The sequence below is a fragment of the Calliopsis andreniformis genome, chromosome 9 (genome assembly GCF_051401765.1).
Source record: "Calliopsis andreniformis isolate RMS-2024a chromosome 9, iyCalAndr_principal, whole genome shotgun sequence".
Lineage (NCBI taxonomy): Eukaryota > Metazoa > Arthropoda > Insecta > Hymenoptera > Andrenidae > Calliopsis > Calliopsis andreniformis.
Genome location: NC_135070.1, coordinates 2347646 through 2370320, shown reverse-complemented (window position 1 = coordinate 2370320; position 22675 = coordinate 2347646). Strand labels below are relative to the sequence as shown.

The 22675-nt window shown below is 34.5% G+C and overlaps 4 protein-coding genes across 11 annotated transcripts; 2 read left to right on the top strand and 2 right to left on the bottom strand.

Moving 5' to 3' along the window:
* The first annotated feature begins 123 nt into the window (after positions 1-123).
* LOC143184113 (casein kinase I) lies at positions 124-5578 on the top strand. Of its 3 annotated transcripts, XM_076386117.1 has the most exons (8): positions 124-403; positions 474-497; positions 623-742; positions 1976-2085; positions 2183-2405; positions 2493-2786; positions 2869-3154; positions 3375-5578. In XM_076386117.1, the coding sequence occupies exons 2-8, from the start codon at positions 477-479 to the stop codon at positions 3383-3385; spliced, it is 1065 nt and encodes a 354-aa protein (XP_076242232.1). In that variant the 5' UTR covers positions 124-403; positions 474-476; the 3' UTR covers positions 3386-5578. The 3 variants fall into 3 exon arrangements, with proteins under 3 accessions (XP_076242232.1, XP_076242230.1, XP_076242233.1); XM_076386115.1 differs by having other exon boundaries at positions 124-497; XM_076386118.1 differs by lacking the exons at positions 124-403; positions 474-497; positions 623-742 and adding an exon at positions 1589-1698.
* A 266-nt stretch (positions 5579-5844) lies between these two features.
* Dctn1-p150 (dynactin subunit 1) lies at positions 5845-15654 on the bottom strand. Of its 6 annotated transcripts, none has more exons than XM_076386108.1 (10): positions 15327-15654; positions 14720-14877; positions 12203-12235; positions 11963-12022; positions 11267-11411; positions 10793-10855; positions 9714-9851; positions 9493-9630; positions 9178-9417; positions 5845-9101 (listed from the first exon to the last, which is right to left on the bottom strand). In XM_076386108.1, exons 1-10 carry the CDS (start codon positions 15492-15494, stop codon positions 6309-6311), a joined length of 3936 nt encoding a protein of 1311 aa, XP_076242223.1. In that variant the 5' UTR covers positions 15495-15654; the 3' UTR covers positions 5845-6308. The 6 variants fall into 6 exon arrangements, with proteins under 6 accessions (XP_076242223.1, XP_076242224.1, XP_076242227.1 ...); XM_076386109.1 differs by having other exon boundaries at positions 12203-12229; XM_076386112.1 differs by lacking the exon at positions 10793-10855.
* A 764-nt stretch (positions 15655-16418) lies between these two features.
* Positions 16419-19741, top strand: Nipp1 (nuclear inhibitor of protein phosphatase 1). The gene is made up of 6 exons (XM_076386273.1): positions 16419-16726; positions 16849-16909; positions 16996-17149; positions 17388-17608; positions 17675-17878; positions 18297-19741. The coding sequence occupies exons 1-6, from the start codon at positions 16698-16700 to the stop codon at positions 18657-18659; spliced, it is 1032 nt and encodes a 343-aa protein (XP_076242388.1). The 5' UTR covers positions 16419-16697; the 3' UTR covers positions 18660-19741.
* Positions 19742-19887: 146 nt separating this feature from the next.
* LOC143184213 (tubulin alpha chain) lies at positions 19888-22499 on the bottom strand. Its single transcript, XM_076386274.1, has 5 exons — positions 22053-22499; positions 21675-21894; positions 21112-21413; positions 20435-21016; positions 19888-20240 (listed from the first exon to the last, which is right to left on the bottom strand). The coding sequence occupies exons 1-5, from the start codon at positions 22053-22055 to the stop codon at positions 20001-20003; spliced, it is 1347 nt and encodes a 448-aa protein (XP_076242389.1). The 5' UTR covers positions 22056-22499; the 3' UTR covers positions 19888-20000.
* Positions 22500-22675: the final 176 nt, after the last annotated feature.

Here is a 22675-nt window from a genome sequence, read left to right as displayed (position 1 = left end):
CATTTGATCGAAATTTTTTCAAAAATTCTTACGAAGAAAACAGGGAACCCCCCAATGTGCATCATGGTACGGTACTGAGAAGAATCTAATACCGTGAATTCAAGCGAGTCACTTGGTCGCGATGAAATTTTGTGACGACCCTAAACCGACCGCGCAACCTGACGATATTCTTCCATATAATTAAAGCCGAAGATTTTGAGTAAATCCGATCGAAAAGATATTGCGACTAACCGGCGACAAACTGCCGATAAGGACTCTGACTTGAACGCCGTCCGCCGTGACGCATCGTTTCCGCAACGTCAGTCGCTCTCGTGCCTCTAGCGAAAGGGAAAATGTCGGCGTGTTAGTGGAGTTTTGTTGTGCACCAGCCAGAGAGTGCGACTTTTTTGGCTACAGTATTCTTGTACGTATATTGTGATAAACAGTAAATCCATCATCGAATCGAGAAGGCTCAACATCGTCCTGTTTACCAGTAAATGGAGTATTCGTCCTACCGGGTACGTTCAGCACTTTAAATCAAGTTTGATTCCGACGTGAGCCAAGTCGCAGAGGTCTGCCCGTCGGTTCCCTAGCAGAGGGAGGACAAGAAAATTGGGAAGCCAAGAGTAATATGTCGTTGCAGTTGGCGATGGCAGTAGCAAAGAATGATTTTATCGTGGGTGGCAAATACAGGCTGATGAGGAAGATTGGCTCAGGATCCTTCGGCGACATTTACCTCGGTATCAACGTCTCTAATGGCGAGGTAAGGAGTACCGTTTCATGCGAGAACCCACGAACTGTGCCAGCGCGTATTTCCTCGAACGTGTTCCAAGCGATTTCTTTTCGTTCTCCTGTAATCACACACCTTAGCGAGCATTTCATTCGACGCGCACCGCGTTATTGGAGATTTTTCTGCCGCTTCCGCGTTAAACACTGCACGAAATATGTTGACTACAATATCGTGTTGTGTTGGTTACACGAACTGTTCGTTCTTTTCTGGTTGGTGGGAAGCCTCAGTCAGATGAAAAAAGTTCAATTCAGTGTGGCCGTGTTTACGCGATCGTTACAAGTTCGGTGAATATTTTCGAAGTTATTGCGGACGTTCCTACTCCGAACACTGATGTTTGTACAACCTTCTTCAAGGGGTTAAGCTCTGCATTTAAAAAGAGTTTGGTGTGAACAGTCTATTTGATGCTACAGATCAGTGTAGAATTGAAATATGTGTTTGGAATATTTGTATTATAAAATGATTACAATAACTTTAGATAGAACGAAGACCTTAATATAGAGGGCTGAGAACTCATCTGTTACAAATAATATCTATACGCTAAAGTTGTTTATTTTACATATTTGCGCAATACATCTTCATGCTGTTTCATCATCCATAATGTTTTGCTGATTGAAATCTAACGTTACAGGATGTTGAATTTATTATTCGACACAAAGGTCTCATTTTCATTTGTTATAACATTCTATAATTCCACAAGCATTACTATTAGACTGTAAGATTGTGCATATGTGTAATGTTTCATTTATTGGATAATATCTAGTTGTATAAGGTAAAATAACACGATACATAATAAAAAATAATATGAAAAATAATATGAAATATTAAAAATAACTACCACAATAATATAGAACAAAAATTGTAGTACAAAATACAGTTCTATGTACGTGCAAAAATGTATTTGCTATATATTGGGCGAAATACATGCATAGGTAAGTTATATGCATGCAAATTTTAATAAAACTTTCAGAATATTGTATTAAAAATGCGATGAATGAAATTTCATATATTTTTTCATACAAATATTTGTTTCCCTTTAACTTATTGTAATATCTAAATTTTAAATGGAATTTGGTTCAACTTGATCAACAAAAAAAAAACTTACTTTAGAATATATAAAGAACTGAGAAATTTTCAAATAAATTATGTACAAGTATATGAAGTTTCAGCAATGACAAATTGGACCATATGTGTTGTGTATCATTCTAGGAAGTTGCTGTTAAATTGGAGAGTATGCGTGCTCGACATCCACAACTCCTATACGAGTCAAAGTTATATAAAATTCTGCATGGTGGTGTAGGAATACCTCACATACGTTGGTAATTATTACATTTATCTAGAATTTAGCCTCAGAATGAAATTTTCATGTTTAATGATACAAATTTAGTAAAAAGTCATTTTTGCTGTAAAATGTAGGTATGGACAAGAACGAGAATACAATGTGCTTGTTATGGACCTACTTGGTCCATCTCTTGAAGATCTTTTCACTTTTTGTTCAAGAAGGTTTACGATAAAAACAGTTCTAATGCTGGCAGACCAAATGATTGGTAGGATTGAATATGTCCATTGCAAACATTTTATTCATAGAGATATCAAGCCAGATAATTTTTTAATGGGTATTGGTCGTCATTGTAATAAGGTATTAGTACTGATACTTTTATGCAATGTTTTTTATACTAATACTCTCCTTGTTGAAAAATGGTATTTATAATGAGGTAAATTTCAGCTGTTTCTTATTGACTTTGGATTAGCTAAAAAATATAGAGATAGTCGTACAAGACTGCATATAGTTTATCGAGAAGACAAAAATTTAACAGGCACAGCAAGGTATGCTTCAATTAATGCACACCTTGGAATAGAACAGAGTCGTCGTGATGACATGGAATCGCTCGGTTATGTGCTTATGTATTTCAATCGAGGATCTTTGCCTTGGCAAGGACTCAAAGCTGCAACTAAAAAGCAAAAGTATGAAAAAATTAGTGAAAAGAAGATGTCGACGCCAGTAGAAGTTTTATGTAAGGTATGTTTTATAGCCATAGCATTGTTTATTAAAGATGAGATATGCTACTAAGTTTGAATTATTCTTTAAATTTTCTCCTCAGGGATTTCCCGCCGAATTTGCCATGTATTTAAATTACACACGAGGATTACGTTTCGAAGAAAGTCCAGATTACATGTATCTACGACAACTTTTTCGTATACTTTTCCGTACATTAAATCATCAATATGACTATACGTTCGATTGGACGCTATTAAAACAAAAAGCAGCGATTGGTAGTAGTCTTACTACTGGAGGCACTACAAGTGGTCCAGGTCAAGCCACTCAGGGTGCTCAGGGGCAAGGGCAGGCTCAAGGTCAGCCACCAACTCAAACCAATGCTCAAACAGGTGCTTTTTTCTCTATTTCAAATGAATTATATATCATTTCGACTCTTTTTAAATCAATACTTATGTAAAACACGAAGTAACAATTATATAATACATAATCTGGTGTGGTATTAAGTTCTAATTTAATATATTTGTCTTTCTTAGAATTGATAGTAGAAAGCAATAGTAATAATAATTATTTGTCATTTGCTTTATTCTCTATTTTTTTACTGTGTTTCAGGAGCACGTTAAGACAACAATCACCTGTCATTGCATCAGTACTATTTGCAGTCGCTAGTGTCCAAGATCAGGACTTTGTACGAATGCCATGCAAGGAGTCAAATCAATCAGCCCTCTAAGTTTACACAAAAGAGGAGTTCTGCGATTACAAACGTATCGTACATAGTAAAAAGACAATGCCACGAACACACGTTTATGAATTCACTGATTGATGAAAACTTCAGTGTATTCTCAGTGCTTAGAGTTTTGGTTGATCCACCTCTTCGGGCTTAAAATCCCAGTGAGATCAGCCAGAGGTGGCTTGTTCTTATTTTGTTATTACCTATTTAATTCACCGTTGATGATAATTGAAAATAAAGGTTTTGATGCTCCGAAGGACCTTTGTAAAAATACACGTAACGGTGTAACGTGTGTGATTTAATTGAGAATTCGACATATGTAATTTTCATAGAAAGAAAGAGAGAACATCCTGACCATTCTCAATTAGTCGGGGTAATAAAGTATATTATATAAAATTTTACATCTATTCTGCAAATAAAAAGAAAATATGTGAGAATGAGTGTATGATTAATGTGAGAGTATGAAAGAAAACCTATATGAATAAACGTACTGAGACACAAGTATATTGCTTCCGGATTTTCGTTTTATTCTCAGTACGATACAGTATATAAATATAACGTGTGTAATTTCGAGAGAAATGTTAATATTTTTCTTACATAAGATACCATGTCAATAGTATCAAAGATTATCCTTTGATGTTATTGACCCTGATAACACTTTTTTTTTTATATAAATATATATATACATAACGTACACATGGACGCATACATGCGTACATACGGTTAAACGGCAGTATCTGAGAAATATATACTGTCGAGTAATATTAAGGTGTGTTAATATTAAGACAGCAAATTCATTTTTGGATACATTGTATCAATGAAGAAACGAACAAATTACTAGTAACTTCTGTCTTTCTTAAATTTCATTGCTTACTCTCTTTCTTTCTGTGACTATATTTAGTCGATTATGATACATACGTATTGTTTACATATATATGTGTGTGTACGCGCGTATGTATATATATATAATATCTACATACATTGCGTGTGTGTGTGTATTTATATATATATGTACACGTCCATATGTGTATGTATGTAAATAAAATTAAGCAGAAATTTTGTACTGAAAATGAATTACAGGCTTACCTTTTGAAAAGAAAGAAGAACGTAAAAAGTTATAAAATAAGTATAAAAATATAATTACTTCAAAAAAGTAGTCCTGTAACCAAATTCAGCCAAAGGACTTCTTCCGTATAGTTTTAATGGCAGAGACTGTGCAGTGGTATTTCCCATGCTATTGCTTCGATATTAAGTTTATTAAGTGCGTGACTTAGCGATTCTTAATCGATCAGTCAGTCGATTGTTAATACATATGTGTAATGGAAATGAGTCGTATTACGCAAAGTCACGTTTAATGTACACTGATTATTAGAAGAAAAGTAAGAGGACCTGTTTCTGTCATTTGAAAATTTTTTGTTTTACATTGATCATACCAATTGCGTCAATATTCACGTCCATGTTCTAAGCACCATCTAAACAACAATGTATAGATCGATCATTGTTATAACTCATGTTCTTTATTATGGAAACATTCTAAAGAAAACGTCCAGTCAGCCTTAGCGCGCAACCTGCGATAAAACAAGGAAAAACGGGACTGGATCTTACACGTCTACTATATATATTATATTTTGAACGGACAACTTGTTTGATGAAGTTTTTCGACAGTGATTAAGGAAGAGAGTTTCAACCTTCAAACTATTCTTGAGTGAATGTATGGTTAATTATTATTTTTATTATTATTAATATTATTATTATTATTATAAAACAAGAGTGAGAGAGAGGGAGAAAATGGAAAATATAAAGTGAATGAGTAAAAATTGTGTAGTACCATGCAGCGAGAATGAGTGGACGAGTAAGTTAATAATTAATGATGATATATGCACTTATTACTATCCTGGTGTGTATATATGTATATATACAGATAACGCCTTTATATATGTGTGTATGTACATATATACATGTGTATATGTATAATAAAACTGTGACAGTAATTAAGGCATACGTTATTTCATAAAATAATGAAAGATGATACATCAACAAATTTATTGCTCCTTTTATCGCTATAAATAAAAACTGTAACATTGTATTATAGTCTCTCTATTTCATTAAGTATCAATTTCGATGACAGTACACTATCATCGTCATCATGATCACGATCATTATCATTATTATCATCATCATCGCTATCATCATCATCACCACCACCACTATCATCATTATTACTATCATTACTATAATTATCCAAAACAATATATTATTGTTCAAAGAGGATAATATTTATATATAACCGCTCTAAGAACTATGTTGCGATATTCTCGGCAGATGGGATTTGTTAAAGATAATTTATGTAAATACTTTTTAAGTCGTATATTTGACGAATCCTTGAAAGATTATTACACAGGAGCCATAAATATAAAGACACTGAACATTATCGTTCAAATTGTTAATGATAATAACATTCGAATTTATAAAGCTACAAAATACTGCAGTCTACTAGCAACGATGCACCGGTCATCGTGCTATAGACAATCGGAAATAAATAAGCATACGCTCTAAAATGTTGCGTTACTATCGCCATAAATTCGATCCGTTCTTCCTTTCTTCGAATGCAAAAAAATGAATTGTTTGTTCATATACAAAATAGATCAATTGTATTGCAAGTACAACAGAATATGTTCAACTACCACAGCCTATGCGCAAGCAAATGTGAAAAATAAAGAATACAAATAATATATTTTACAGTGATATTCGCTCAGTGTTTCTGTGGTAGCATATTTTGCGACACTAGTACCAGACTAATAGTTAGTAAATAAAAATTAATAGCATAATAACGTATGAATTTTTCTAAGTTCTTGAGTCCCTATATTCAAAGTGAGAACTTGTTCGGGCCCACTATGAGGTATTGCAACTTCGGCAGCAACTAATTTATTTTCCTGCATTGCTGCTGCCATTTCACGATTTGGAAATATTGCGAAGTTGGCCTCAGCCATACCTCCCGCTGTTCTCTTCACAATCTCCTCACGAACTTCACCGACTAATTGGTCAACACGTTCTTTCAAACCTCTCATGGTTATCTGACGTTGCAACAACTGATATACTGGCGTTGCTTTTTCTAAGGTCGGGCTTTCGAAATCATATGATTGCTTACGTCTTAAATCGGGAACAGTAGGAAACGTCATAGCTTGTTTAATGTCATTAATAAGATCATTGGTCTTCTTTTTCAGTTCTTGTATTTTTGGATCAACCGATTTCAATCTTGGAGTGGTTATTGGGTCTAAGCTTTCCAATTTTACGCGTAATGTGTTGGACAACAGTTTTTTCCTTTGTTGATTTTCACTGTTCAAAGCTTCTTTGAGGGCACATATTTCTTGTACCAAGAATTTATTATCCAACGTTTGAATTCCTGATGTTGATGTAGTACTTCCAGTCATATTATCTGCTCCTGATACAGACATTATCGATTTCTTTCCAATAGATTTTAATTTCTCTTTTAGTTGGCCTCTTTCAGTTTCCAAACTGTCTATATCTGTTTGAAGATGATCCATCGTTTCTTCGAATTCCTTTTCCTTTCGTCTCAACTGGTTTTGAGCTTCCTCCAATTTTCTCTTCAATTTTTCCACATTTAACTCGTGTTCGTGTTGTTGAGTAGCAAGTTTCTTCTCTGCAACATCCTTTCTTAAAATCATTTCACATAGTTCATCCTGTTTCTCTCTGAGAACTAATCTTGCTTCGCGAATATCATTATCTCTGGTTTCTAATTTTCTACTGAGCACCTTAGTCTCCTCAGCCTCTTTTCTCGCTATCTGTGCTCTTATCTTAATAGGCATTACAGACTCATGTTCTGCACCCTGTTCCTGTTGTTGCGATAATTGTCCACTTATAGCAAGTTCATTCTCGTATTCAGCCATTTTTTGTGCTAAATTGGCTGCTCCCTGTTGAATCACAGTTAAGCTGCCTTTAATCGTAGCTACAGGTCCTATATTTTCAGTATCGTAGATTTTTTCACACGAGATAGAAGCTATTTCTTTCAACTTATCTGCAGTAAGCCCCATATCCAAGTCTCCATTTGTTATAATTGCTTGTACAGCACTCTTCAATAAAGTTTGGAACGTTTTCATGACCTTCACAGCATGTTGATAACAGGTCGACATTTGCTCGCTGCAATCTTTATCCAAGCCTAAGTTCGACTGCGCAGAATGAAGGGCAGTAGAATGGTCAGTTAGTACCCGCCTTCTAGCAGATCGCAAGTGTTGTTGAATAACTTCACAAGTTGTTTCAGCATGTTGACAAAGGAGACCAATATCACCACCGTCACCCTGAATTAAAATCTTAATCGCTGTAGCATCTGTCGTGATAGCATCACAAGAGCTCTCCAACATTCTAGTGCCATTGACTACTAAACGAGCTTGATTGATAGATTCTCCGAATAATACAGAAAACATTGTACAGAAGTAGCCACAACATTTTTCGATAGCATCCATTGGTACATTTTCGTCCAATTGATCTTTCTTTGCCAACTCTATTAAGAAATCTAAAGATTTTTCTTGTGCAGCCATTTCTGGATATACTGCTCCAGTCGCAAGTAATGTTTCAGGAGTACAAACTTTTAAGGCCGATTCAAAACAACCGAGATATGTTTGTAACGCATACATATATGCACAGAGACGTGATCTAAAGGCATATTGTGCTACCGAATGACCTTTAACTACAGCTGCCTTGTCTATTTTGTCCAGTGATCTATACTTGTCTCGCACTTGCGACATAAGTATTTCAGTCTTTTGTATCACTCTTGGTACAAGGAGAAGCGTCAGGATAGCATCGTAATCTCCACCTCGAACTGAAAACGCAGGAGGCATGAAGGACAATAAGTAGGCCACGTGATTCTTAGCTTCTTCAGCTTCTATACGCCGTAATTCAAGATCAACCGCTTTCGTTTGTGCGCGCGTTTCAGCAAAAGTTTTTTGAAAGTCTAAAATTTCTGCCAACTGTTGTTCTGCACCTCCTCCAAATTTAGAGCTTTCTGTAGATTGCACGCGTTGCTGTAATTGCATACACTGCCCTTGCAATTGATGAGTAAGTTCACGGAACTTCGTAATCGTAAGTTCACGATCTGCCAATGTTTCCAAAGCTGCGTCTCTGTGTCTGTAGGCATCACGAGCTGCTCCAAGAGCTAAATCTAATTCCTCACGCAATTCTAGCTCTAGTTCTTTTGACGATTCAGCAAGTTGATCCGACATGTCTTGTAAAGCTTCCAAATCTGCTACGGCTTCTTCCAATTCTGCAACCTTTTCTTCTAATGCCATTTTCTTTTCACCAAGTACTTCGACCATTTCTTCAGCACCTAGCGCAGCATCGACTTGTTCCTGTAAGTCTGCTATTTGATGCTCCATCTCTTCCACTCTTACAGACAATTTCTCTTTTGTCCGACCTAACTCTAGTATTTCTGATTTCTTTTGATCCAAATCTTTCTGAAGTTTTTGGAATTCGTGTTTTTCATGCGCGGAAAGATCCCTCATTCTCACGAGGGTTTCACGTAACCGATTATTTTGTTGTTCCAGTTGTTTTATCTCGTAACTTGAAGCTCCAGTGGTTGAGCCTCTTCCCGCAGCCTAAAATAATTATATTGTTACTTACATATGTGCCTCAAATAAAACAGTGTACTATAGTTACGATGAAATATTGTACCTTTTCAGACATTTCGGTACGTAAGATTTCTAAGTCTAATGTCTGTTCTTCTAATTTTTCTCTTAGTTGCTCTAACTCAATTTGTAATGTTTCGGCTTTTTCTTCAGCCATTTCTTTGTCTAAAGTAGCCATTTCTACCGTTTCTGCAAGATCTGCCATTTCTTCTTGGAACTGTTCTCGAGCTGCGTGTGCTTCTCTTGCTTCTTGACGCGCTCGTTGAAGTTCTCTTTGAATACTAGCCTTAAATTTCAAATAATTAAAGAAAAGAATATAAATATAATTGGAAAAAATTTATAAACTTTTTATTATAATTACCTGACTCTCCATAACTTTCGTTTTGAATTCAAGAAGTTGTTCGAGCTGAAGTTTCGTTTTCTCAAAATCTTTCATTCGTTCTTTGTCTTGCATTCTCTTCACTCGCAAAGTTTCCACTTTTTCGGTAAGATCACGGACCTACAAAGATATTCAACATGTAAACATATAATTTATAAATATATTATAATTTAAAAATAATAAATACTCTTTAAACAATTTACCTGAGATTTCAAATTTTCATTTTCTTGTTGAAGTTGCAAATGTGACAACTTTTCCTCAACTACATTTGCAGCTGCTGCAGAACCTGCCATTACTTGGCCAGGTACAAACTGTGGTTTCAAAGTCTCTACAAAACCTGTCTAAATTGTAAAGAAACAAATATATAAAACTATGATTTTACATGATTCGGGTGTTTCTTTTATTATCGCACTGGAAAAAAATATTGTACATATTACAAAAGAGCTTCTTCAAGTCCTTCTGCATACCTGATGTATCCTAGGATGTTTAGATTTCAATGGAATAATTTATGAATATGCAAATAAAGATAAAATCTCGTATTTGCGGTAATGAAAAAAACACCCTATATTTCCTGTACAAAAATATTATGCTTTAGAAGTATGTTGCTTTTGTATGTACATTCAGTAGAATTAGTATATTTTAATGTGATTAATGAGATTAATTGTAATAAAAGACACCAACAAGCTACACCGAATACTCTATTAGTTCTAACAAGTATAGAAGATTCAGTCAATGAGTTGAATTGTGTTATATGACATTGGGATATACAAATAGGCACAATATCCACTAAGTCAACTATTGTATCCTAACTGTTTATAAATACCAATTTAAATCAGGGACATCTAGTTCTTGGTAAGTGATAAACAAAAAAAAAGAGAAGGCTGAGTAGTAGTACACCTTTATACCACAAATGGTGTTAAGTGCGTATTCGTAAAATAGTTATTATTGCCTCGCTAATACGATTGTGAGAGGAATTCAGCATCCAATTGTTAAAGAAGTAACTATGTATCTGAATACCCTCTATTTTTTTAAAAATGATAAACTATCGAAGCATCACAGAACTCAATTAACGAAGCAGATGCTTAACATAATGATGGATATGATGGTGGATAAATCAATTCCATAATCCATTAAGAACAGGTAAACCCATTAAAGTGCAATGATGCTAGTTGTTATGAAGTCATGTGTTACAAAATGCTTATGATCAACAAACAACTAATATGAGAAAGTTTAAGGTCAGATGAGAAAATTTTAGATATTACAATTAATGAGTATTAATTACATTATTGTGATCATCTTGGGCCTTTGGCTTTTTGCCGGGAGGCGAGCTCGTGCTAGGGGACTTCTGAAACACGTACGTGCATTCCCATATGAATCATTCTGTGTCAACGAAACTATCTAACTTGTTCTCAAACTTTATAGTTTATGTATTTTTTAGATTTCCAAGAATCTCTTGGCAATGAAGCATGTTGCTGCATTACTATCGAGTCACACGGTAAGATTCTCTAAGTAGAACGACAAATAAATTATAAATTATTATTAAAAGCCCAGAAATTCAAAAACAACAGAAATCAATGGTCTCCTGTTAATTTAATCATGAATATTTATATGTCATTGAAAACACTGTATCATATATTTATGCCTTATGAAATCCTCAGAATAATCCATTGACTGTGTTCATATAAGTAAAAGATACATCAACTTATCATATAATACTACTATTAGAATAATAATTTTTGAAACAAAGAGACAATACCTCGATGAATGATGCTCGTTTGGTAGATGTTGGTGCTGGTATAAGCGACTCTCCCCCATCTTTACGTTCATGTTGTGATCCAGACAAACTTTCAGTACTTGGAGCGCTCAAGAGTGTTCTACTACCAGCCAATGACAGTCGTGAACTGTAAAAATTACAAATTAATAGTTTCGATGTAGAAACAGATCAAAGATTTATAACACCAAAATTAATGTAATGTATACAATATAAAATTGTATTAGCACTATAGAGTTACATATTTTTGCATGTAAATTATGTGAATCGTAGAAGCCAATAGAATTATGATATAACTCAGACATTACCACTAAATACATACATTGTACCTTTTAGAACGATATTGTAGTTCTATTAAAGGAAAATTTAGAAGTACACATGGACTACTGTATTGCACCATAAAAAAAATAACAAGCCAACCACAACTTTTTACAATAATATTATATTTATATTGTGTTCATTGTACTTGATTATGAATAAATATAAATATTTATTCTTGCAACACTTGCAACACTTTTTATTACATGTTTACAATGAAGAAAGCTCATAATATAGTGAAGTCACATAGAACCATTAAAAATTATGACAAGCAATCATGATTTTTGCTGTTTACACATACAAAAGCATTTAAATAAAATATTGATATAGTGGTCTCAATGATCAATTCATACGAATTCTTACCCAGAAAGCTTGTCAGATTGCTGCGAGGTAACATGTGCAGGAGATGTTTTTCTCCGTACTCTTTTATGACCAGCATTTGAATTTCAAGAATCTATTAATTACCTTTTCTCCTAATCATACCTATTCTTTTTGTTAAATGAGTATTGTTTATATAAGAAATCTTACGATGAGATTAAGCATTTTATTCTTTTTTTTGGAACATTAATTATCACAAGCAACTGTACAGAAACAACAACTTACGCAGTAGGTTCATTCCTTCGACGTGTACTAATGCTAGCATGAAATTTATGACACATAATTAATTATAATTATACACAATATACTAAACTACCTTAGTGAATATAATAAGAAACAAAGGTTTGGCAAATACATAATTACGTACTGTTATACACAGTGATAGACATATACTTACAAACGCTTCTTATAGATTAACTCCTACTTATTAGTAAGATCATATAGAAAAAAAGATGTAAATTAAAATTTAGTAAAGGTCTGCAAAGTAAATGAAAATTAACTTAAATTTTAAATAAAATAACGTCAATTACTCTTGATTTCCGAGGGAGATGAGGAAACCAGATCCAACAGTAAATGTTTAAAAAATGGTCTATATCACCGATTTCAATGACGTTGAAATATGTCGTCATGATCAGGATTTTGAACAACTTTCTCTATATATACACATAATCGCATTCCGGCTTTAGTTTTAGAGATATAAGCAAAAATATTTTCGATATGACATATCGTATTTTTGGTAATCATGCAGAATAGGGGTCACCTCACCGATTTCGATGATCTTGAAATATGTTGTCAAGGTCAACGTCATAGATAATTTCTCAGAGATATTAGCAAAAAAACTTTATTGAGTATGTGGTTTAACACTGGGTGGTATGTATGGGATGTTGGGTGTGCGTTTAACATTGGGTGATGCGTGGTACGATATGGAGTACGTGGGAATACGAAGATGAAATAGAAAACATTCCTGCGACCAAAATTACAATGATAGAAATTAACTGTCACAATCACTCTAATTCAAGCTTCAATTGATCTATCGAAATTATAATGATTAACATCACCCAGGGACAACCACGCAGACCATATCTCATACACACATCTTCAGTGTGTCTTCAGGTAACAGACGAGCAAACAACAGGAGTTTAAGATGGTTTCTCGAATATCGCGGAACGGTTCACCCCCAGGTAACCGAGCTGCGGTGGAAAAAGGGGCTGTGGAGGATATCATTTGGCGGGTGCCGTAAGTGGTCCTTCCAAACCTAAAAACGCCTAAATAGAGCACGAAGGCCCAATCGCAACCTGGTTCTCTGAACTAAGATAGAAGATACCGTACCAAGAGCGGAATGGTACTGGAGTTATGGTATCACAAACAATGTCCTTGAGGTACCAATAGCTCCTCCATTGTTATTTAGCTTTGTCGTCACAGGTGAGAAAAGACAATTTGACAGAAACACAGGGACCTTGAAGAAACCCTAAACTGCAGGAACAGAGATGTCTGGATAAGGAACATAAAGAGACTACTTATTTGGGGAGTGCAGAGCCTATCTTGTGCACGAATGACTTCAAGACCAAAATTGGTAGACCAGGCAAGCTTAAGGCCTGAACACAGTATAAAGCTTATATGCCCATGCCTCAAGTTCGCTTGGTATACCTATACAAAATTGTGTAAGCATGTTAACGCGACTGACAAATCAACTGCATTAGACTGATATGGTTTTCAAAACACACTGAAATTGAAGGTAATGAGACAGTGAATAAGAAGGACCAGAAAGGGGAATCAAGATCAATTCCAGATCCAATTTATTCTGTCGAGGTCTCCATAGAGTCCATTAAGGAGCAAGCTAAGAAGGGCTGGATAAAAGCGCAACTCAATCAGCTCTGAAACCAAGCCAGGAATATGAGGCACATGATGGTTCTGGTTAGAAGGATTCCCAAAAAAGCTAGGCATGACTCTAAGATGTAACTGCGTCTACCTGTGGGGCTAGTCACAGGACACTGACACATAAAAACACGTCTAATACACTTGGAGTTTGAGCAAGAACCCATTAATAAATAGACAGATGACTGGAATGAGCTTCCAGTTTAGGGCAAACATTTTTTAAAGTTTTCTGAATATTAATATATTGCATACCACTATGACATGCCCCAAAAGATATGTTCAATTGAAGGGTTTATATAAAAAACGATCCTTGTCATTTTATTGATTTTTCATACAGATTCTATGATGGTGTGAGTCTTACTTCTACTACTAGAATGCGTTATTACTTAAAAACTGAAAAAAATCGATAAGGGTCATTTTTTATTTGAACCTTTCAATTGTAAAGAAATATTTTTATTTTGGTACATCAGCTCCTTTTTTACCGCACTTGACAGTGTTACTCTGGTGTTATATTTTTAGGTTTACATATGGTTAATACATTTTAATTGTGATGTAGTCACTCTCTGAACATATGGACAAACCAGTGAAAATTGATTGCAAGGTCAGCAAATTCAAAACAAATGCTGTAAGCATGAGCTTTAATGATGTTTCTACGTATGTGCCCAAACTGTTTCCTATTGCCTCTAATATTGAAGCTATATAAGTGATATGAAAGACAATAGGTAATATACATATATCTCAAATATAGTAAAAGTATAATGAACTAAATTATAAATATTGTGGATACCATAATAGAGGTAATGACAATATAGTTGACTGTAAGTATATGTCTGGCACTGTATTATGCATTTCAAACATAAAACATACCTATTTAACCGACTTCTGGCTCTTGCCGCACTGACTTCGTCAGGTGTTGTAGCACTACTGCCAGCTGAAGATGGACTAGCAGGTTCTGTTCTATTACCCGCTTCATCCAATAAAATGAGTTGAGATTGTCGTACAAACATTCCATGATTTTCAGTGCACTAAGGAAACAAACAGATGTGAATGACATAAAAGTTGATACCCTATGATTATTACATTTAGTACAAGATATAATGGAGAATATTTATTTCTTTGCATTTGAAATATGCTATTATTTATATCAATGTACTCATATATTTATATATAGATTTTGTAAAAAAAGAATTGAATTAAAAACCTATCATGTTTATAAGACTATGAGGTCAATAAACCCTTAAAGACTAAAGGCCTTTTTTGACAACCTGTACAATTATTTATTGGAATTAATGGTTAACTATTGCACAGAAAATTTGAAATGCAAGATTCTACAAAACAAGAAGGCATGTAAACAGTATAAGACGCTTAATTATACTTATACATCCTATATTACATGCCTTTTCACTGGGTAACACCCTGTATTTTAATAGTGTTACAGCATCGTGAAATAAACATAGAAAAATACAGGACATACTTTGAAATACGATTGACCCTTAATTGTGCCATTGTTTTTCCCTTTCGGTTCGTCGAGTATCACTCCAATCCATTTTCCCGAAGCAAAACTCGGGTGACCGATATAGGCGATTACTCCTTGACAGTCCTTACCAGGAACCTCAACACGTTGTCCGATTTTGTACGACATTTCAATCGTGAAAAATTACTATGTGCGTTCTTTCATAAGAGTATCCATCAGTTCATCTATCCTTATCTTAAATCGCTCCTTTTAGAAGCAATTCCACACAATACGCTTCAAAATTATTCGACTGACAATCATATGTGTACGTGCTACAATTACCGACTGATACCGACACCGACTAGTCCGCTACTGAAAGTTCCATCGGTTATTTATGTCAGTGACACTCATAATCATTAATTTCCGTTCCAATGCACAATGCACAGTACTATATAAAAATTTTCAATTTACTTCAACTATTTTCTTTCTTAATTTGACTTTCTATTGCCTAAAGTAGACTTACATTTTCATTACTGTAATTAAATCGTTCAAAATTTTGCTACGACTTTATCGCTTTAACTTTCAATGAGAATCACTGACATCACTTCAATTACATATTTGATTTTAGAACGAGTAAATATTGAAAGAAATTTTGTTAAAGAATGGTTAATCATATATTTTACTTTACTTAAACGAAACTATTTTATTATACTTCTCAGTTGAAAATCTATAAGGGAAAGACGTATGATTTTTGTAACACTAAAATCTAAAATAAGAACACAGTTCAAAACTGATACATAAGAGGATCTCAGGAGCATATAATACAGTGTTTTTTCTTATCATATAAATCAATTTGATACAGCTGATTTCCTTATTAAAAGCAACATATTAAAATATTGTTGTGTACATACTTCCCTAAAATTTTCGTTACATAAATTTTCAATGTTTTGCTCGGGGTGCAAAGTTGTTCAACTATATTTTTGAAGAGTATACAGGGTGATCGATTTAACTGATGTAGAAACCCTCCGAGTGTTGGCAGAATTTTTGTGTGCTGCCAGGTTGTTAGCATTGTTAAGTGTTGCCAACACCCATTAGAGGTTTCCGGTTAAACGGATCACCCTGTATATGGCATCAAAATAATATTTTGCGTTACATTTTTTTATACAATCATTTTCTTTCTAGGTGTGTATATGCATTCGTTGTTTATTCAATCAACTTTAATCAACTCATGGGACGTGAATAGTAACTCTTACGAAGAATTGTTCCAACATTTTGTTACCATTTGGTTAACGTTAACATTGGTTAACATGACGTTCTCGCATCACTGACATCGGATGTGTTTTTCTTCCTACTTAATCTATCCATAACTGAATAAATTGCTACGAAATAGTAATGGCTAATCATTACGAAGTGCCCAATTGGTACGTTTCTAAAATGTAGTCAGTGGTCTGAACTGGCATTTTGATGCTTCAATGTCACAAAATATGTCTATCATAGCAAATGTATATCGAATATTATAGTCTACATAGGTTATGTTTTTCAGGGCTGGAAAGCCACCAGTTGGATTGCATTTGGATGTTTTGAAAAATGATAAATTGATCCAGGTACAATAGTTCTGTGTTGCATTAAACAACTAAAGGATTGTATCTGCTACAAAGGAAAATCAACAAACCTATTTATTTTGTTGCAGAAATTAATGGTTGATGAGAAAAAATGCTACCTGTTTGGTCGAAATCAACAATTGAATGATTTTTGTATAGATCATGCTTCTTGTTCTCGCGTTCATGCAGCTCTTGTATATCATAAACATCTAAATCGTGCATTTCTTGTTGACTTGGGTAGTAGTAAGTACTCTATTATATATTTCTTAATACATATGCAGTATATTATATAAAATTAAAAAATACTCAACTTCAAACAATGAATGCATGATACAACAATGAAGCATCGCTGCAGTTGGTTTGAAAAGAGCATTAAAGTTTATAGAATTAATATTGTACACGTAAAGGGTTTCAAACAAGGGGTTTCGACCCATAAATACTCAATGAATAAATAAATAAATGAAATGAATTGATTCTTCAGCACATGGAACTTTCATTGGTAATCTACGTTTGGAACCACATAAACCTACACAGTTACCAATCGATAGTACATTTCATTTTGGAGCTTCTACTCGGTATTATATTATTAGGGAAAGACCACAAACAGGCACAAGACCTATTATTGAAGAATTAGAAAAATTATCAGAAGATATTGATGCTGGTGGTTTATTGGGTCTACCTGAAACAGAAACAGAACTTGATGTATGCATCAAATAATTTAATTTAAATATATCACTGAAATATGTAGTAATATTAGCAATGTTACAGAATTTAACAGAATTTAATACTGCACATAACAGACGTATATCTATGCTCGGTATAACAGATGACGAAATTCATAAACCAACCAGAAAACGAAAGAAAAAGGGAATTACTTTTAATGATGATGAAGAAGTAATAAACCCGGAAGATGTCGATCCGTCGGTTGGCAGATTTCGTAATCTTGTACAAACTACTGTTGTCCCCAGTAAAGTATGTATTTCGTATTTTTTAAGTTATTTCTACAGGTAACTTCAGCATAACATTAGAGAAATTTTAAAAAAGCTTAGTAGTATATGTATACTAATAATAATAATAATAATAATAAACATCCAGCTAACAATCTTGAAATAGAAATAGTGTAGTATTTTGATTTTTTAGGATATAATCCTATGTTATGAAACAAGAATTCACATAACACAGCAGTCTTTTGGAACTATCATATTATACAAAATGATCAGTTTAACTGGAAATCCTCAGAGTTTGGTAGCATTTATTGTAAATATTATTAGCATTGTAAGTGTTACCAACACTCATTAGAGGATTTCCAGTTAAACTGATCACCCTGTACAGAAGCTATCTGTACTGGTACACATTATTGAACTTTTATGTAACATTGGTTGCATTTCAGAGGATGCGTATGGAGGGAGGTTTAATATCTTTATCGGAAGATCACAATCCTTCAAGACATCTTCCACCTACGTCGACTACACCTCAACTTTATCAAGATTTACCACCCGAACAGTTTACTCCCTCATCTTTGTCCCTCAATCCATTTTCTAGTGCTTTGTCTTCGCTAACATCTCGACTTGGTATTGCGTTACCAAATCCGGCACCTGAAGTAGAGATGACACCTAATCAAATACAGGCAGAAACACCACACGTACCAGAAATACCAGGACCCACTGAAACACGAACTATGGAACCAAAAAAGAAAAAATATGCCAAAGAGGCTTGGCCTGGGAAAAAGCCCATACCAACACTTTTGGTATAATAGCATTAGAAAGCTTATTTTTATTATTTAGTTTTACCATTCAGATTTTAAGAATTAAGTTATGTAACAACTTGTGCATAAATAGTTTCAGGAAAGGAATTTAGTTAATGTAATTGTACTTTAAAATTTCAAATTGAATTTATCTTGAAACGTAGTTGTTTCATTGTATCTTAAACAAATTCATTCACATCTCTTATCAATCTTATTTAAATTCAATTATCAGTTAATACGTGATTTCTTCATAAAAATTGTAACTAAAATTTCCTGTAAGATAAACATATGTTAATAAATAGAATTTTATCTTACTCTAGTATTAAGACATTGAGGATGAGTATTTGGAAGATAATACAAAGGGAACATTTTTTGTGATATAATACTCACGCGATTGCTTTGTCGTACATTTAATTTAATTTTATTGAGCAAATGAAAGCTTTTTTAAGTAGGAGAATCAACTTCATTAAATAAAATCGAAGCGATATATTACATTTATGTATAAACAGTGTTTAACGTACTCGTAAATACCTATATAATACCGTTATCATTCAATTATGTTATTCGTTTAACAATTAAGTAAGTAATTGTTACTCATGCATTTAGTGCAATAATTATAAATTTAATATTGTCCGAAGTGAAAACAAAGTGTTACATAATTCAATGTGTTTTATTTTTTTTCGAGAAATAATTCAGATTATGAATATTCTTTATCTTATTCTATATATTATGATCAGGCTTCGGAATTAACTGCTCTTTTCGCCCGATTTTCGAAGGCGACGCCTCCTTTCTCCCTCGCACGTCACTTCTCTCCACAGCGGCCCTAGTGCTCGGAAGGTTTCAGGCGCGTGCCACAAGAATCGCGTGTCAGGGGATACCACTGACAAAACAAAAACGCATCAACAATAATACCTCATGGGTGATGTGGAAATCTATTGATATAAGTGTCGTCGCCCAAATGCGCCACGCACGATTTTTGTGGCACGCGCCTGAGCCCTTTCGAGCACTAGGGTCGCCGCGGAGAGAAGTGACGTGCGAGGGAGAAAGGAGGCGTCTCCTTCGAAAATCGGCCGAAAAGAGCAGTTAATTCCGAAGCCTGTATTATGATGATAATATATTCTGCTGAGATAAATGGTAAATGATTTATAAACGCTAAGATTCAATGCGATTGATTTTATCAAATGAAAAGATTTTTATTACAAAAATAAACAAACTACAAAATATAAAAAGCAAGTTATACAAATAAGATCTTTTTTCTACACTACAATTTATTGTATCGATTTAGTTTCCTTCTTTTTTGGGTAGCTGGAAAATGCCGACGTATGTTTCAAGTAATCGTACACATCTTTTTTAATACTCCAATGAAGCATCCGGTGTAGTTGAAGATTCAAGAGCAACTTCCTCATAATCTCTTTCGAGTGCAGCGAGATCGTCACGGGCTTCCGCGAACTCGCCTTCTTCCATGCCTTCCCCGACATACCAATGAACGAACGCTCGTTTATGATACATCAGGTCGAATTTGTAATTCAACTTCGCCCATGCTTCCTCGATAGCTGTGGTATTCGACAACATCGAGACCGCTCTTTGTACCTAAACGATATCTGCCTTTTGAATGCATTTAAACCCGCGATTACATCGAGTACTTTCAATAAAAATATACATAATTGTCTAACTTAAAAATACACTAAATGCACAATTTCTCGAAATTACGATATTCCAAGGATAGCACGATAGCTCTATTCTTTAATTGCTATCTGATTACTTGTTTACGTAATAATTAATACCTTTGCAAGGTCTCCGCCGGGAACAACAGTAGGTGGTTGATAATTGATACCGACTTTAAAACCAGTAGGGCACCAGTCGACGAACCGTATACAACTTTTACCCTTCATCGCAGCAATCGCGGCGTTCACGTCCTTTGGGACAACGTCACCGCGATAAAGAAGGCAGCATGCCATGTATTTTCCCTCGCGTGGATCGCATTTAACCATTTGATTAGATGCCTCGAAGCATTCAGAAGTTATTTCCGCGACTGACATGCCTTCGTGAAAGGCCTTGTCGGCGGACACCACCGGGGCATAGGTCGCCAAAGGGAAGTGGATCCTAGGATATGGTACTAAGTTTGTTTGGAATTCGGTCAGATCCACGTTCAAAGCTCCGTCAAATCTCAAAGAGGCGGTAATCGATGAAACCACTTGACTAATGAGACGGTTCAAATTTGCGTAAGAAGGTCTTTCAATACCGAGTTTTCGTCGGCAGATATCGTAAATTGCTTCATTGTCAACCATGAACGCGCAATCTGAATGTCCGATCGTTGTATGTGTTGTCAAGATTGCGTTATAAGGCTCTACTACGGCGGTAGACACCTAAATGATATTTTAATAGAAATGTTTCATTTAGAAAATAATCGCGAAGGGGATTTTCCTAACGAAAAAACGAAATTTTTCGACACTTTTCATACTTGTGGTGCCGGGTACACAGCGAATTCTAATTTGCTTTTCTTTCCATAATCGTCCGATAACTTTTGCATGAGTAAAGAAGTAAAACCCGATCCCGTACCACCGCCGAACGAGTGGAAAACAAAGAATCCTTGGAGACCCGTACATTGATCGGTCAGTCTTCGAACTCTATCCATCACGGAATCTATAACTTCTCTGCCAATGGAGTAATGACCGCGAGCGTAATTATTGGCAGCGTCTTCTTTGCCCGTGATCAATTGCTCAGGATGGTATAATTGTTTGTAAGGACCTATTCGTACTTCGTCTATCGGGAATTTCTTTCTTAATCGTTTAGACCTTTTGGTGTTCAGCTTTGTTATTGAAATTGCATTCAATGAGAAGTCGAAATTGAAATAGGAAATTGATTACGCAATGAATTTTCTACCAAGACAGAATTCTGTTAGTTAATCCTAGTTAATGATATCATTATTTTCTTTTCTTTTTAACATCAGTGTTTTACTGTGCGGGCCTTGACCGCGACAATGATTTAAACCGTTTCAAGTTCGACTCCCAGAAATGTACTAACCGACGACCGTGGGCTCGAGGTCGACCATTACAGCTCGCGGTACCATTTTGCCAGAACTCGTTTCGTTAAAAAAAGTGTTAAAACAATCATTTGTCCCAGAGATTTTATCTGATGGCATTGTTCCGTCCGGCTGAATTCCATGTTCGAGACAATATAATTCCCAACACGCGTTGCCCATTTGGACTCCCGCTTGACCAACGTGCATCGATATACACTCACGCTAGAAGATGAACAAATATGTTTTTTGTAGTTACAATGAATTCTTTCATGTTATCCAAGATAAAAGAATAAAGTATAAAAATGATTTATATTCATTGTATCATAGATACGTAGACGAAGATTTAAAGAGTAGAAAAACGTTAATTACATCTATCATACCATTTTGATAATTTCCAGTGGTACGTCTCTTGAACTAAATATTTATGATTTTCTTGGACTGTTGGGTCGAAAGGAAATTATAAAATTTTTATTAATCACAAGTAATTTTGGAGATCGGCCATCTGCTACCCAGGAAAAAAGTACTGTGACAGAATTTATTTCAATTATTTCAGTTACCTAGACGACAAAATTGCACGATGAAGTTCGATTTAAAAAAAGTTGACTTTCTAAGAATTATACCTAAAAAAAATATCTCGAAGGCAAATAATTTCGTAATAAACAGCTGTCTTGTGCAACACATGATTGTATTTACGTAATTGTCGTGCCTCATGTCATTTCTGGCATCCATTATCAATAAATAATCAATTCGTTATCAGTAATCGTACTGACGTGAAAATTGATTAAATGTAATAATTAAACAGAATTATCTGAATATGTGTATTTAGACACAAACAATCATTTTAATTAATCATTATTTCAACTTTGTTTGCATCTTAATTTTTATATGTATATTGTATGATAAATAAATCTTTATATTGTCACGATTCATGTCGCTTTTTGAATCGGTTTAGAGTATCTTAGACTTAAGCCTGCTTCCACATTTATTTTCTTAAAATAGTCAG